This window comes from Nannospalax galili, unplaced genomic scaffold (genome assembly GCF_000622305.1).
Source record: "Nannospalax galili isolate Female #2095 unplaced genomic scaffold, S.galili_v1.0 scaffold734, whole genome shotgun sequence".
Classification (NCBI taxonomy): domain Eukaryota; kingdom Metazoa; phylum Chordata; class Mammalia; order Rodentia; family Spalacidae; genus Nannospalax; species Nannospalax galili.
Genome location: NW_008337073.1, coordinates 3,353,370 through 3,366,764, shown reverse-complemented (window position 1 = coordinate 3,366,764; position 13,395 = coordinate 3,353,370). Strand labels below are relative to the sequence as shown.

Sequence of the window (13,395 nt, the reverse complement as noted above, 5' to 3'; positions counted from 1 at the left end):
ATTTTTTTTTTTTTTTTTAAAGCTGCTTTAACTTTGGGTGCCCTTGATAAAGCAGTGGAAAATAAAATTGTTTCTATATCTCAAAAAAAAAATGTTTTTTCAAGTTTAATCAGTATTGTATAGGACAGAACATTCATTTTTTCCTACAAAAGGTATGTTCTTAAAACATCTATTTATTGAATGATTGATTAATTGATTGGCTGATTGATTTACTGTGTGTGCTCCCATGTGAATGGGCATGCCTGCCACAGCCTGGGAATGGCGGTCAGAGGACAACCTGCAGGAGTCATTCTCCCCTTCTACTACATGGGTCCCAGAGATCGAACTAAGCTTGGCAATAGGTGCTGTGTCTGCTGGGCCATCCCACTGACCTAAAAAGGCATATTCTCATTTAAAGTAGACTTTGCCCAATTCAAAGCTAGATGGGTTTTTAATTACGGAACACATATGAAGTATATTTCAAAATATCTTAAAAATTAATTTTGTGACCACATTTAAAAAACTGGACAATGTGTTTTGTTGCCAAATTTTAGTAACTTGTGAAGAAAATGCAAAGCTACCAGATTAATCATGGATATTTATGTCGTGATTATACTTTTTTCAGAATATGGAGCAAAATACCTGATAGAAGAAGTTCAGAGATATTCTTTGATTATACCTTGTTTCCAAAACACAACTTTGCCCCATTAGCAAGCACTCCTTCATCATGTGTCAAAAACCTTTGGATTAAAGATTTTGTTATTTCTCCTTGTATTCAGCTTTAGACTCTTTTTCCCTGAATACTTACCAATGTCTTCCACTTTCAAAAATCCTTCAGTGTACCTAAGAGTCTCCAACTTGTTTACTTTTCACATGTCTAGCTCTGTCTGGCCTGTAGTGGCTAATCCATATATTATGATTCTAAAAGAGCTAATGAAGTTATTTTAAAATTGAAATGGTCCCAAGTATGAATTCCTATTTGAAATCATATCTAAGATAATCTTGAATACACAAAATTATACTACAGACAGCATTCTACAAAGTGTTTTCCCTACCTGGCAGTACTGGGGATTGAACCCAGGGCCTCAGGCATGCTAGGCAAGCCTTCTGCCACTGAGCTATACAGCACCAGACCTTTAATAAGTATTTTTAAGGATAAAAGTTGTGCGACTTTCCTTCCTGGTCCTTGTGTGAGTGGGAAGCATGGTTTTGGCCTTACTTGAATAAGGGTCGTGTAAATTTCATCCTTCCTTGTTCAGTTGCCATTTTTAGAGCCAAAGGAATCGCTTCCTCCCACTTGGATTGAATGCAGAGCCGTAACCATCTGAAAAAGGATTTTGAAGGGGTGTGGGAGAGAAAATGAGGAGGGACCAGGAAATGACAGGTAAACCCCAGCATGTCTGCCATAGAGATGAGCAATCCCATTATACGCATGCTGTACCCTTTCTGTCTTCTCTGAGAATTTCACGTCTGTATACACACACTTTAATAACCAGAGAAGAGAAGGAAGAGGAGCTGGTTCTTGGAAAAGAGCCTAAGTTTCAGGTTTGGATTATGGAAGTGCTCATGTTGTCCTATAAAGTCAATTTCTGAAGTAAGTAAAATTTGACTGAAACCTCACACTGCAAATTTGAATTAAGAAAGTTTGGCATATCATAGAATTAAAGGTTTCTAACCATGCCCATTTCAGAGTTGATTTGGGAAAGATAACCTATTTACCACTTTATCCTTCATTCTAGATTTTGTTTAAGGCGAGGGAAGCTAAGAACAAAGTCTAGCAAAAAGATTACAGTCATTGTGTTACAGACACTGCAGTATTCCTTTAACACCACTGTGATATCTGTGTGGATCAACTTGACAAGGACTTTTCAAGACCTGGAGGTCTTATACTCTGTGTTCCCTTTCTCCACCATTTAAACTACGTTCTGCTTTCTTCCATAGAGACAAGTTAAAATGATGTACCTGAATCGTATTTCAGAATTGTTAATGGCATTGAAGTTGTACACCTCTTGCATTCGCTTTATGTGCCCCAATGGAAGAGGTGCCTAAGAGCAAAATAAAGAAGTATAAACGAATCATTTCAACAGGATTCCTTGGAAGAAAGGAGCTGGAGAGAAATTCTTAGCCAGATTAAAATCCTATGTATCTTATAATATAGAAATACGTTGAATAAAGGATAAAAGAAACATATGCACACTAAAGTGAACTTCTAGCAAACGAATTTTGGACATGGATGTCCTACAAGGATCATGGGGATGAGCTACTCTACAGGGTACTCCTTAGACTTTCTAGTATTAACATGACCTTCCAGATCCTTTCCAGTCTCTTAAGTTCTTTCTTCTCTACATCTTATATAGCTTACATTTATCCCATTCTTCATATTAAATAGCAGTTCCTTAAATTTTCATCACTGCTTGCTTCTACTGATTGGCTTTATCTTTGTATATTTCCTCTGAAACCACATTTAGATTATCTATATCCTTATAAAATGACAGCTCTTAAACTTTCATATCATAGACCCCTTTGAGATGAATAATATGGGCCCTGTCCCTTGGGAGCACGGGGGAGGTCACATGTACCATATGCATATAAATATATAGGTGCAATTTCAGGGTGTTCCTGCTCCTCTCGTACTCATGTCAACCTACACTAAAAGTGGAAACAAGTTTGAATGAAGGAAGGAAGGAAGGAAGGAAAGAGATGAGTTCAGTTCAGACAGACAAGAGTTTGAGATGCCCACAGGACAGGCCAAGGTGCCTATGGAGATGCTGACTGTCTCTCTGGCTGTGGCCTCCTTACCTGAAGGGACTCTCACTCCATGTGCACCAGCCACCTCCATTCTCACTAATGCTAGGCCTATCCCAGGTCAGTATATTAGCTTCCAAATGGACACAGTGATGTCCAGATGTCCAATTCCACCCTGCTAGGTCAACCATTGATGGTCAGATCCCAGACTCCCTGACTTTCCCCAAGTTTTGCCACAGTCCTCATAGCATCCTGTAGGCTTTTCTCTTCTCAATCCTAGGTCATACCAGCAGCACCACAGAAAATTATGAAACTGATGACTGTGCCCTAAACTGGCTCTTGTATTGTGCCAGGGCCCCTGTGGCCTCAAAATCTTCTCCTTAGTTTTTGCATCAATCTCAAAGGAAATTCTGGTCCAAAATTTCACCCCTTGAGGTTCTTATACAGAAGAGCTCCTTTTCATTGTGGTACTTGTAGAGCCAGTCGTTACTCCCTTTAAACATCTCCTTTCAGTTTCGTGTATTCTTTTATTTGGGTTTGTGCTTAAAATCTGCTTAGTCTTTCCCGTTAATCTCCAAATCCAACTAACAAACCCTGCATCTTGATCCCGTGCAGCCTCTCATCTGGCTTGGTTTCTCCTTTCTCAGTAGTTTGTTCTCTCACATCTCTCAACTAACCTCACCCCCGCCGAAGCCTTCTCATCTCGAGTAGGTCAGTTTTCATAACCCACAATCTAATTAAAGTGACTCCTGCTAAAAATTTTAGAGCCTTTCTGACTGACCGGAACAGTATAGCCATCAGCCTTTGTTAACTTCCTCACCCAGCCCTAGGGCTCATTCTATACAGGGCATGCTCCACTGGTTGATGATCCCTCCAACTTGAACTTCTATGGTTTTGCTAACACTGTATCAGGTCTCATCCCACCAAAGGCCCTGCCTTGATGTTAAATCCAGGTGGGAGTCCTTCACTAACTGTTTCCAAATGATATCTAAAATACATGTACTATTATTGCTAAATTTCACACATGTTCCCCTTCCTAGTAATTATAAGCTTTCTAGAACAAGGATTATTCTTTTTTTACATATTTTTATATTTAGCACAATAGTAATTATATTAAGACTCAATAAATACTTTTTCGAAATAGTGAACTATATAATTTCTTTTTCTATGAGTTTCCACATTACTATTTTTTTTTCATGTTGGGTACAACACACATGCTCTGCCTTTGTGTCCACTTTAATCTCCAGTATGGGGAGCCAGTACTTACTTTTTGGAGCATCTGTGCTAAAAATTCATTCAACTGATGGGAAGAGAGATCTTTCAGGTCTGTGATGCTAAAGGAACTTAAATCCTCTTCTTTGGCCTGAAATAAATGTTACGAGGCCAAGTTATTTCTGTTCATGTATTCTTAATAATATTGTTAGTTTATCTGACATAAAAGTAAAGATTGAGAAAAAGACAGAGGGGCGGGAGAGATGGCTCAGCAGTAAAGAGCACTGGCTGCTCTTGCAGAGGACCTGGGTTTGGTTCCCAGAACCCACATAGTGGCTAACAACCATCTTTAACTCCAGTTCCAGAAGATCCAACGCCCTCTTCTGGCCTTTTCGAGCATTGCATGACCCAGGTGCATTTATATACATGCAAACAAAACACTCATACACACAAAACAAAAAGACAGAACTACATGGACAAATATCATAAAATAAATCTACATCTAAGGTTATGTAACTGTGACATTATTACTGTACCCCAAAAGGCTAATTCCTAAATTTGTTACTTAAGAATCCCTTCCTTCCTTCCTTCCTTCCTTCCTTCCTTCCTTTCCTCCCTCCCTCCCCCTCCCCTCCCCTCTTCTTTTTCAACATCATTTGTACCATTATAGATATTTCCAAAGCAAAGAAACATTATAAAAAGCATGTCAATTAATTTTTAACCAATTCAAAAAGGAGGAGACCAGATTTTTTAGGCCAAATGAGATGGGAACGGTGCTGCAAAGACCCTGGGAAGGCTTTACTCCCTATGCTCGTGGTAGGAACACAGGCGCTGTTCCGTAATCGGTTCTTATGATTTATCAACGTTTTCCATTGTATATATATATTTTTCCATTGTATATATTTTTTACTTTTTGGCATGTGTATCATGTGTTCATATATGTATGGGTGAATGTGTATATATGTGTGCATGCATGTGAAGGCCAGAGATTAACAGTGTCCTCCTTAATTGCACTCACTTTATTTACTGAGGCATGTTCTCTCTCTGAGCCTGTAGCATGCTGATTCAGCAGTCCTATCCTGGGGATCCCTGTTTCTGCCTCCCCAGCACTGGCATGACAGAAGCAGGCCACCATGCCTGCTTGGCTATTAATGTGCAGTGGGGCAGCCACATTCCAGTCCTCATGCTAGGCCTGCAAACGTTTTATCCACTGAGTCATCTCCCCAGCCCCTCTATGTATAGATCCTTTTGCATTTATTTAATATTTGAGAAAAACCATCCAGAAGCATGTAAGAGCGCACTCATGATCACCATCCTCACTATTCCCAACGCTGTCTGCTCCCTCTGACAGTGAACTATTTATAATCACCCACTTTTGCTGTGGTGCCCAAAGGAATACCAGACCAGAAATCAGTAGCAGTTATATGTAGCATCAGGCAAGCTGGAAGAGATCTTTTTTGAGTTTAAATGAGTTTTAGCAGACTCATGTTGTTAAGAAACCTTTCCCACAGAAAGTTCCAGGCATATTTACGAGCTACAAAGGACGAAGGTAAAAGAGTAAGGCTAGCAAAATGTGGAACTAGATTTCTCTCCCTGGATACAAATAACTAAGGCTTTTAAAATATTTAGAGAAACTCACAATTAAACCTTTTTCCAATCGGAATTCAACACCACTCCAGGCAAAACACCCATAGTCAAGGTACATACAACCAGCCCGTTCTGAGGTTCTATTGAGAAGACCTTAGTCCTCTTTCCTCCTTCCATAAACAGCAACCAGAAAGGCCCACACAGACCAAAACAGACGAGTATGATGCTGGATCAAACTGTAATTCTTTATCTATTTTATGATTTGAATTTCCAAAAAAGAAGCTTACGTTTTACAGTATTTTAAACTAGAACTCATTCTTTCCTTCTTTTCTCCTCTCTCTCTCTCCCTCCCTCCCTCCTTCTCTCCCTCCCTCCCTTCTCACAATCCTCCTGCCTCTGCCTCCTACATGCTAGGATTCAGGATTCAGGTGTATCACCACGCTGTGCTAAATTAGAGACTCTTTTCTCTTGGTTTCTGCCTGCATTGTGCTGACTTGCCTTGCTCTTCATCTGTTTCTTCCTTCTTCTTGTAGCTGTTTTCTTCCCAGACCTAAAACACTCTACTCACTTTTCTCACATTCGGTAGCCAGTCTGTTTCAAGTTATTTTGTTGGGGGGGTACTTGGGATTGAACCCAGGGCTCATGCATGCTAAGCACGTGCTCTATCACTGAACTACATTTCCAGCCCACTGAGTTCTTAACTACAAAATTAAACCTCAAGGTGTCCTTCAAATCTATTAGTACTTCCCCCTGCACTGTTCTAAATTCAATCCCTTCAAATGTTCTTACATGAAGTACCTCTGATGTCCACTTGGCTGGCCTTTTACTAAAGCTAATTTTTCCATCTTAACTGATTTGGTCTGACCTCACTGCCAGATTGGTCTCAACACAAGACTCTGGTCACTTCATTTATAATTCAAAATCTTTTATTATTTTTTTGTTGGTTGTCTTTTTGCTACAGGGTCTCCTGGTAGCCCCAGCTGGCCTGGAACTCACTAAGTAGACCAGGCTGGCTTTGAACTCTCAGAGATCCACCTGGCTCTCCTTCCCCAGTGAGTGAGTGTGAATGCTGGGACTAAAGGCATGCGCCACCATGCCCCACACAATTCGAAGTCTTTAAACACTCCATTGCTGCCTACAGTTTACATTTTACATTCCTTAGCCTGACAAGCTTATTTATCTTCCCAATCTTGTCTTCCCTCTATCAACTCATATATTTATCCAACCAGTAAATAGAGGAGGACCGTCCTGGGGATACAGAGGAATAAAAACAATTCCTGTTCTTGAGGAGTTTATATCTGGTGGTTTGGGTTGGGTTCTTTCTGATGGGTGTGACTCAGTCTATCTCCTTCCCAGCTGTTCACAGTGTACTGCTCAGCATAGCAGTAATTTGTATATAAATCTAATTTCTTTCATTAAACTATAGACACCAATAGGCAAGACCATCTCTGCTCATTCCATGATATACAGCTCAGTATTCTGAATGCTGAAGACTGTCAAGAAATGCTGGCCAAGTAAACTTTTAAGATGAATTTCACCAAGCAACATCAAAATCAGTTGCAATCATCAGGACAAAATGATTGCTAGATTTTCTCTCATTTATCATTAAACAATCACCTGGGCGATATATCTTCAGTGTGGTTTCTCTAGGCGTTATGCTTTAATACAGACACAAAGACACTCCTGTAGGAAGCTCGGTAGAAGTGAACAAAGCTAGCAACCAACAAAGTCCCTGAGTTCCTCCCATCCCACGGTTGATACCAACACTCAATCACTTAGATTTACCTATAGGTAATTGCTATATTGGAAGAATATCATGATTGATTTAAAAAGAGAAGCAAAACAAAATGAAATACTTTTGCATACTTTTTAAGAATTGAAAAGACAGCAAGAAAAACCAAAACTAAATGCCATGAACACTTGTTTTTTTCCCTAAGAAACCTAATTTGATACATCGAGGGTTGAAAATAGTATCACCATAGAGAAACCTAACTTTCAGACAGCCTTCCAAACACAACTCTTTACCATTTAAACTATTTGTCCAAGAACATAGACATATTTGTGCAATTTAAAAAAGAACCAAAAATTAGTACTTACAGTAATCCATCTCTGACTTAAGGCAATACAAGCATTTGTCAGAGTCATATCATAACTGCAAAGATGAAGACATATTAAAGATTAAATTTTATAAATGTACATACTTTATATAAATGTTGCTTTAAAGCTATAGAACACAGTTAAGATTTAAATTTTCTTTAGGGCTGGACAGATGGCTCAGTGATTAAGAGCACTGGCTGCTCTTACAGAGGACCCAGGTTCTGTTTCCAGTACCTGTACGGCAGATAATAACCTTCTGTAACTCCAGTTCTAGGGGATCTGATGCCCTCTTCTGACCTCTGTGGGCATTGCACGACATGAGTGCACATACATGTAGGCATACACTATACATATAAAACAAACATAATTAATAAAATATTAAAAATATATTTAAAGAACAGGATGGAGAGATGATTCAACAGTTAAGAGCACTGACCACTCTCACAGAGGACCCAGGTTTGATTCCCAGCACCCTCATGGCAGCTAACAACTGTCCATAACTCCAGTTCCTGAGGATTTGATGCCCTCTTCTGACCTCTGCAGGTACCTACCTGCAACAGGCTATATACTCATACACATAAAATTAAATTAAAAAAAATTAAAGATAAAGAGCTCTCAAATGCTAGAAGCAGGAATTTTTACCTGACTCAGATGTTACTGCCTCATCTAAGAACTCCCCAATCTAAATGGGTGCCACACTGGGTACCATGTGAATGAAGCTCCTGGCCATCCTTCACAGGCAATGCCAAAGCATCTCAGCAAAACTGTCACATAGCCAGGGAGGGCACAGAGAGGTAGTCAGAACCACAGAGCAAGCACACTGAGTGCCCACTGCCTGGCAGGAACAGCTCCACATACTCAGGACAGCAAGACTCAAGACACCATGAGGTCCTTTCTCTGTGGAGTTTGCTTCTGGTTGTTCTGACTTTCTCAGGTCCTAGCAAATCTATCAGCAGGTGTAAGGAAACAGGCACTGTTCTAGAGGCTAGACTTTAGGGAGCCCAACGTCACTGTGTGAGGACTTCATTCCTTTCTTTACAGAGGTGGAATTAACCCACTGTGATCATTAAGCTATGCTGCCACATGTGCATTCCCAACTTGAATGTGTCTTGTACATGAAATTCTTACAAAATATCCCTTTGTCTGAAATCAAGTTTAACCACTATAAAATGTTTATCAGTGACCAGAGAGGCAGCTACTGCTTTTCCATTTTTCTCTTACTCTACTTTTATTATTTTAGTCTCTCCTATGGAATGAACAGGGAACCTAGTCACACCTCTCTTTAAGGAAGGTTCAGTAGCTACTAATAATCACACAATGTACTGCACTTGGGCACTAGGCCCTAAGCAGTAAGTACATAGTGTTTTATAGTTTGAATCTGAGATATCCCTCCCAAAGCTCATCTCATATACTGAAGGCCTGAAAGTTTAGTCTTCAGCTGGTGGTGCTACTGAGAAGTAACTGGATAGGGATATTATCCCCCCCCCGCCCCACTCTTCCGCTCCCTCTCTCCACTCTCCAAGTAGGTTGACTAACGCCAGGACCAAGCAGCTCCCTTCTGAGATGCAACAGTCAGCCTATCTTCATCAGATGGTCACTCTATGGACTGAGGCAGCCACTGTGTTTGCCTTTGACAACAAGTTGGATCAGACGTCCTTCACTGCTCAGGCTATAAATCACCTACTTCTTAGCAACAGGACAGCAAAAATGTATGGCTGCTGTCTTTCTTCATGTTCAAAAACTTTTCTCTCAGTATTGTTTAAAAAAAACTAAGTTAAGGATTACCTCAGGGAAGGGAAGTAATCTCTACTTACAACAAAGTTCTAAAAAGGTAATGGGCAAACCAGATTTCAGCCTTGCTTTTACGGTGTGTACAGTGGAATAAAAGAAAAAAACTTTCACTCACAGGGCTGGAGAGATGGCTCAGTGGTTAAGAACACTGGCTGTTCTTGGAGAAGACCCAGGTTCGAATCCCAGCACCCACATGGCAGCTAACAACCATCTGTAACTCCAGTTCCAGGGGATTTGATGCCCTCCTCTGTCCTCAGTGGGCACTGCACAACATGGGTGCACTTACATACACACAGGCACAGCATACACATTAAAAAAAAAATTTCAGTCACACAAATAAACATAAAGCTATAAATGTGGTCAAGAAACTCTCAAATGGGAGGGCTGATCTGTACAGAGATGTCAATAGATACTATCATGAGGCAATGATGGTTAAACTGAGGTCAAAATTATCCAAGAAGGAGATGCATGCTTTGTCTGTGTGTGTGTGTGTGTGTGTGTGTGTGTGTGTGTGTGTGTGTAGTTTGAGGGACACCCCGCCCCAGCCTGCCAGTCTGACTGATGTAAAGGAAGTGTTAGGTGCTCCAAGTTCATATGAAAGGATCTGGCCTCAGTCTAAGAGCAGTGGAATGCCAAGGAAGATGGTCAAGATGGCAAGGCATAGCTGTGCTTTTAAAGGTTTTCTCAAGCTCTGTGTATAAACTGGTATAGAGCAGGGCTAGAGAGATCTAAGTGCACAACTGGGAGGCCAGAGCAGTCTTCCAGGAGAAGCTGGTGTGACACTGAACATTAATAGTGGTGGTAGAAATGGAGAGAAATGGATGGGACTGAGACACATTCAGACACACAGATGATGAGAGCACTATGAAAATCAGGATGTGGCAGTCAGCACCTCTCTTCTTGCCACATTCCCAATATCCTCTTAACCAAACCCTCCTCAGCCTGGCCACACAAGAGGCTTTACAAATATGATCATGACTTCTTTTCCCTACTCCAACCTCTGATGCTCCTCTGTACCTCAACTAAACTGGGCCATCTGGTACAAGAGTAGCTGGTAAGCAATTTCTATGATCCAAAGGAATCATACTCCACACTCCAGCTTTGTTGATCCAAAGGAAATGGAAACAAAACTGGAGTGTGCAGTAGTCCACATCCTCACAACTCATGAAGACCAGGGTTTGGCCTTCCCTGACTCCAGGAGGGTATTTAGTTTAAAAGACTGGATACAGTAAGACTTCTGGGGCTTGTTTCCTCAATGTTTACTAATTACAAGCCATGCAGCTTCACCAAGACACTGGCCAGCTAACCCTTATTGCCTCTTCTGGAAACAGAGATAACAACTTGCAACATTATTATGCTTATAAAACACATGTTTTTCTTACTGAAAAAAGACATGGGTTTCTTTCTCTTTTTTTTTTTCTGCCTTTTTGAGCCCAAACTGGCTCCAAACTCAAGATCCTCCTGCCTCCTCCTCCCAAGTGCTGGGATTAGAGGCATGTGCCATCACACCTGGCCTCCACAAAAGCTTTAAGAAAGGGAAAATAGCTTACTCCTCTCTAAGTCCCTCACCATCTTTGTGTAGAAACCTGGAACCCAGTATTACTTGCAGTCAACTGAACAGACATGTTTAAAAACTATGGAAATGGATTTTACTTTCAGAAATAAGGTCTAACTGCCCAAGCCCTCTGCTCTCTTTGTGGACTGGTAACAACTTAAGGGAGGTACATGATCCTTCCTGATACTCTGAGAAGGCTAACATTAGGTTTAGGGATGTCCAACCTACAGCACTTGGTCCACATGTATCCCAGTATAATACGTGTATCCTAACACATTTGTAGATGACAATGTCATACTGCAACATCCAATATTGCAGTATTGTACACCCCTGAATTAAGAGACAAGAGGAAACACATTAGCAGGCAAGCACTTACTTAGGCTTGACAGGAGGCAAGCCGGGAGAATAGAGCCAGGCATTCCAATCAACTTGATTGAGAACATCAACCTGGGAACAGAAAGAACATCCAGTTTGTGACAGAAAAACTTTTTCTGTAGGTCAGAAACAAACAACCTAAAACAAACCTGTAAGTGATCAAACTATAATCTAATCTACTCTGCCATGTCAACATAATTTCTATGTCTCATTACTTTTTAAAATAAGTATTACAAATTGACAGATCATTATAATGCACATTCGTGGAATACAATGTGACATTTGACATATACAAACAATGTGGAATGATTAAATCTAGCTAGTTAACATACAGCATCTCATCTGAGTCTTTTCTAAATTAAGTTTCTATTCATTACTAGTGTTCTGTTAAATAGAATAGGAAAATTAATTGAGTCTTAAAGCAAATTCTGAACAAATACTATTATAAAACAATTCAAGTTAGCCTAACAAATAGTTTTAATGATATATTGCGCATGAAAAGTAAAAAGAATTTAAAGCCAACCTTATCTTTAAAGTGGGAATATAGGAAATTCTTCCAGTCCTCAGTGGTTATACTCTTGTAGGAAAATTTCTCAACATAAGCCTTTAAGAATCCTAGAAACACCTCTAAGAGTAAAAATTAGAAAGAAAGAAAAAGAAATGAATTCAGAGAAAGACAATTATTTGACCGTTTTTGTGGTTGACACTGTTCTAGTAACCACAGACAACAGAGAACTCAACCAACGAGAGCTTTGAGAATGAAAGAACATTCAAGAAAGGAGGTAGGGCTCAAGCTGGGCCTTGAAATCCATACAAACTGATGCAAGGGAGAAAGCGGGTTTGCAGGTCAGGATGACACAATGAGGATAGAGAACACAAGCTCTAAAGCAATAATCCTCATATGTCTAGGAAAGTAAGATCAGACAGGTGAATGGAAGGGAAGGGAGGGTCTTCCAAGTCAATCAACAAAGGAGACTCCCTCTCAGGCCATCAGTAAGAGGTCACATAAACTCAGCACATCTACATAAAAAAAATGTAATGATGGCATTAAAAAGTACAACACGGGTACACTTACTTACATGCAGGCAATACTCATACACATAAAATAAAAATAATAAATAAAATATTTAAAAAAATAAGAGACAGATTCACGTGTACTGGCTACAAGGGATGCAAACAAGTGAGTTTTTAAAAACTCAAAAGTCAGATGCAGAACAGACATGGAGGACAGTCATTCTCTCTTACCCACAGGGAGTGGTTCTAAGACCCCAGTAAATGGCTAAAACTGCAGATAGTACCAAATCCTAATTGGACTATTTTTTTTATATGTACAGATATTTGACAAAGTTTAATTTATAACATCTGGGATGAGAAGAGATTATCAACAATAAATAACAAAACAGAACAATTATATTGAAATCAAAGTAAGGTGAACAAGGAATCTCTTTCCAAATAACTCACTAGGCCACACTGGTTCTCTGATGGCCTGTTGTACTATCACAATACTTGTGTTGTGGAAACTCGTTTTATTAACTAATGGCCACAAAACGCAAGATTTAGATGCTCCAAAGCAAAGCCACAAAGTGACAAGGTAAACAATTTTGACTTACTAGGGGAGGTAAAAAAAATTGTATGCTTGCCGGGCGTGGTGGCACACACTTTTAATCCCAGCACTCGAGAGGCAGAGGCAGGCAGATCTCTGTAAGTTCAAGGCCAGCCTGGTCTACACACTGAGTTCCAGGACAGCTGGGGCTACAGGGAGACCCTGTCTCAAAAGGACAAACAAAACAAATCAAAACAAAAAACCCTTCTAGAACTTGTCTAAAATGTGAACCCACATGCGCTTTCATCTTTTATTTAGTTTCTTTCTTTTCTCTTTTGTTTTTCGTTTGTTTTTATTGAATTTTTTTCTATTTTCATGCAATATAATTTATAATATTTAGATCCCTTTCCTTATCCCTACTTCCTCTTATTGCCACTGCCCAATTTAATGTACTCTATTACACACACACACACACACACACACACACACACACACACACACACACAAAATA

The 13,395-nt window shown here is 39.9% G+C and overlaps 1 protein-coding gene across 1 annotated transcript in view; it reads right to left on the bottom strand.

Moving 5' to 3' along the window:
- The window catches only part of Lta4h (leukotriene A4 hydrolase), a 38,349-nt gene that overhangs the window by 949 nt on the left and 24,005 nt on the right, over positions 1 to 13,395 (bottom strand). Inside the window, exons 12-17 of the mRNA XM_029563105.1 lie at positions 11,865 to 11,972; positions 11,343 to 11,413; positions 7,621 to 7,675; positions 3,992 to 4,087; positions 1,942 to 2,024; positions 1,199 to 1,303 (exon numbers count right to left, since the gene is read on the bottom strand). Coding sequence (XP_029418965.1) covers positions 1,199 to 1,303; positions 1,942 to 2,024; positions 3,992 to 4,087; positions 7,621 to 7,675; positions 11,343 to 11,413; positions 11,865 to 11,972 — 518 coding nt within the window. The remainder of the gene's footprint in view (positions 1 to 1,198; positions 1,304 to 1,941; positions 2,025 to 3,991; positions 4,088 to 7,620; positions 7,676 to 11,342; positions 11,414 to 11,864; positions 11,973 to 13,395) is intronic.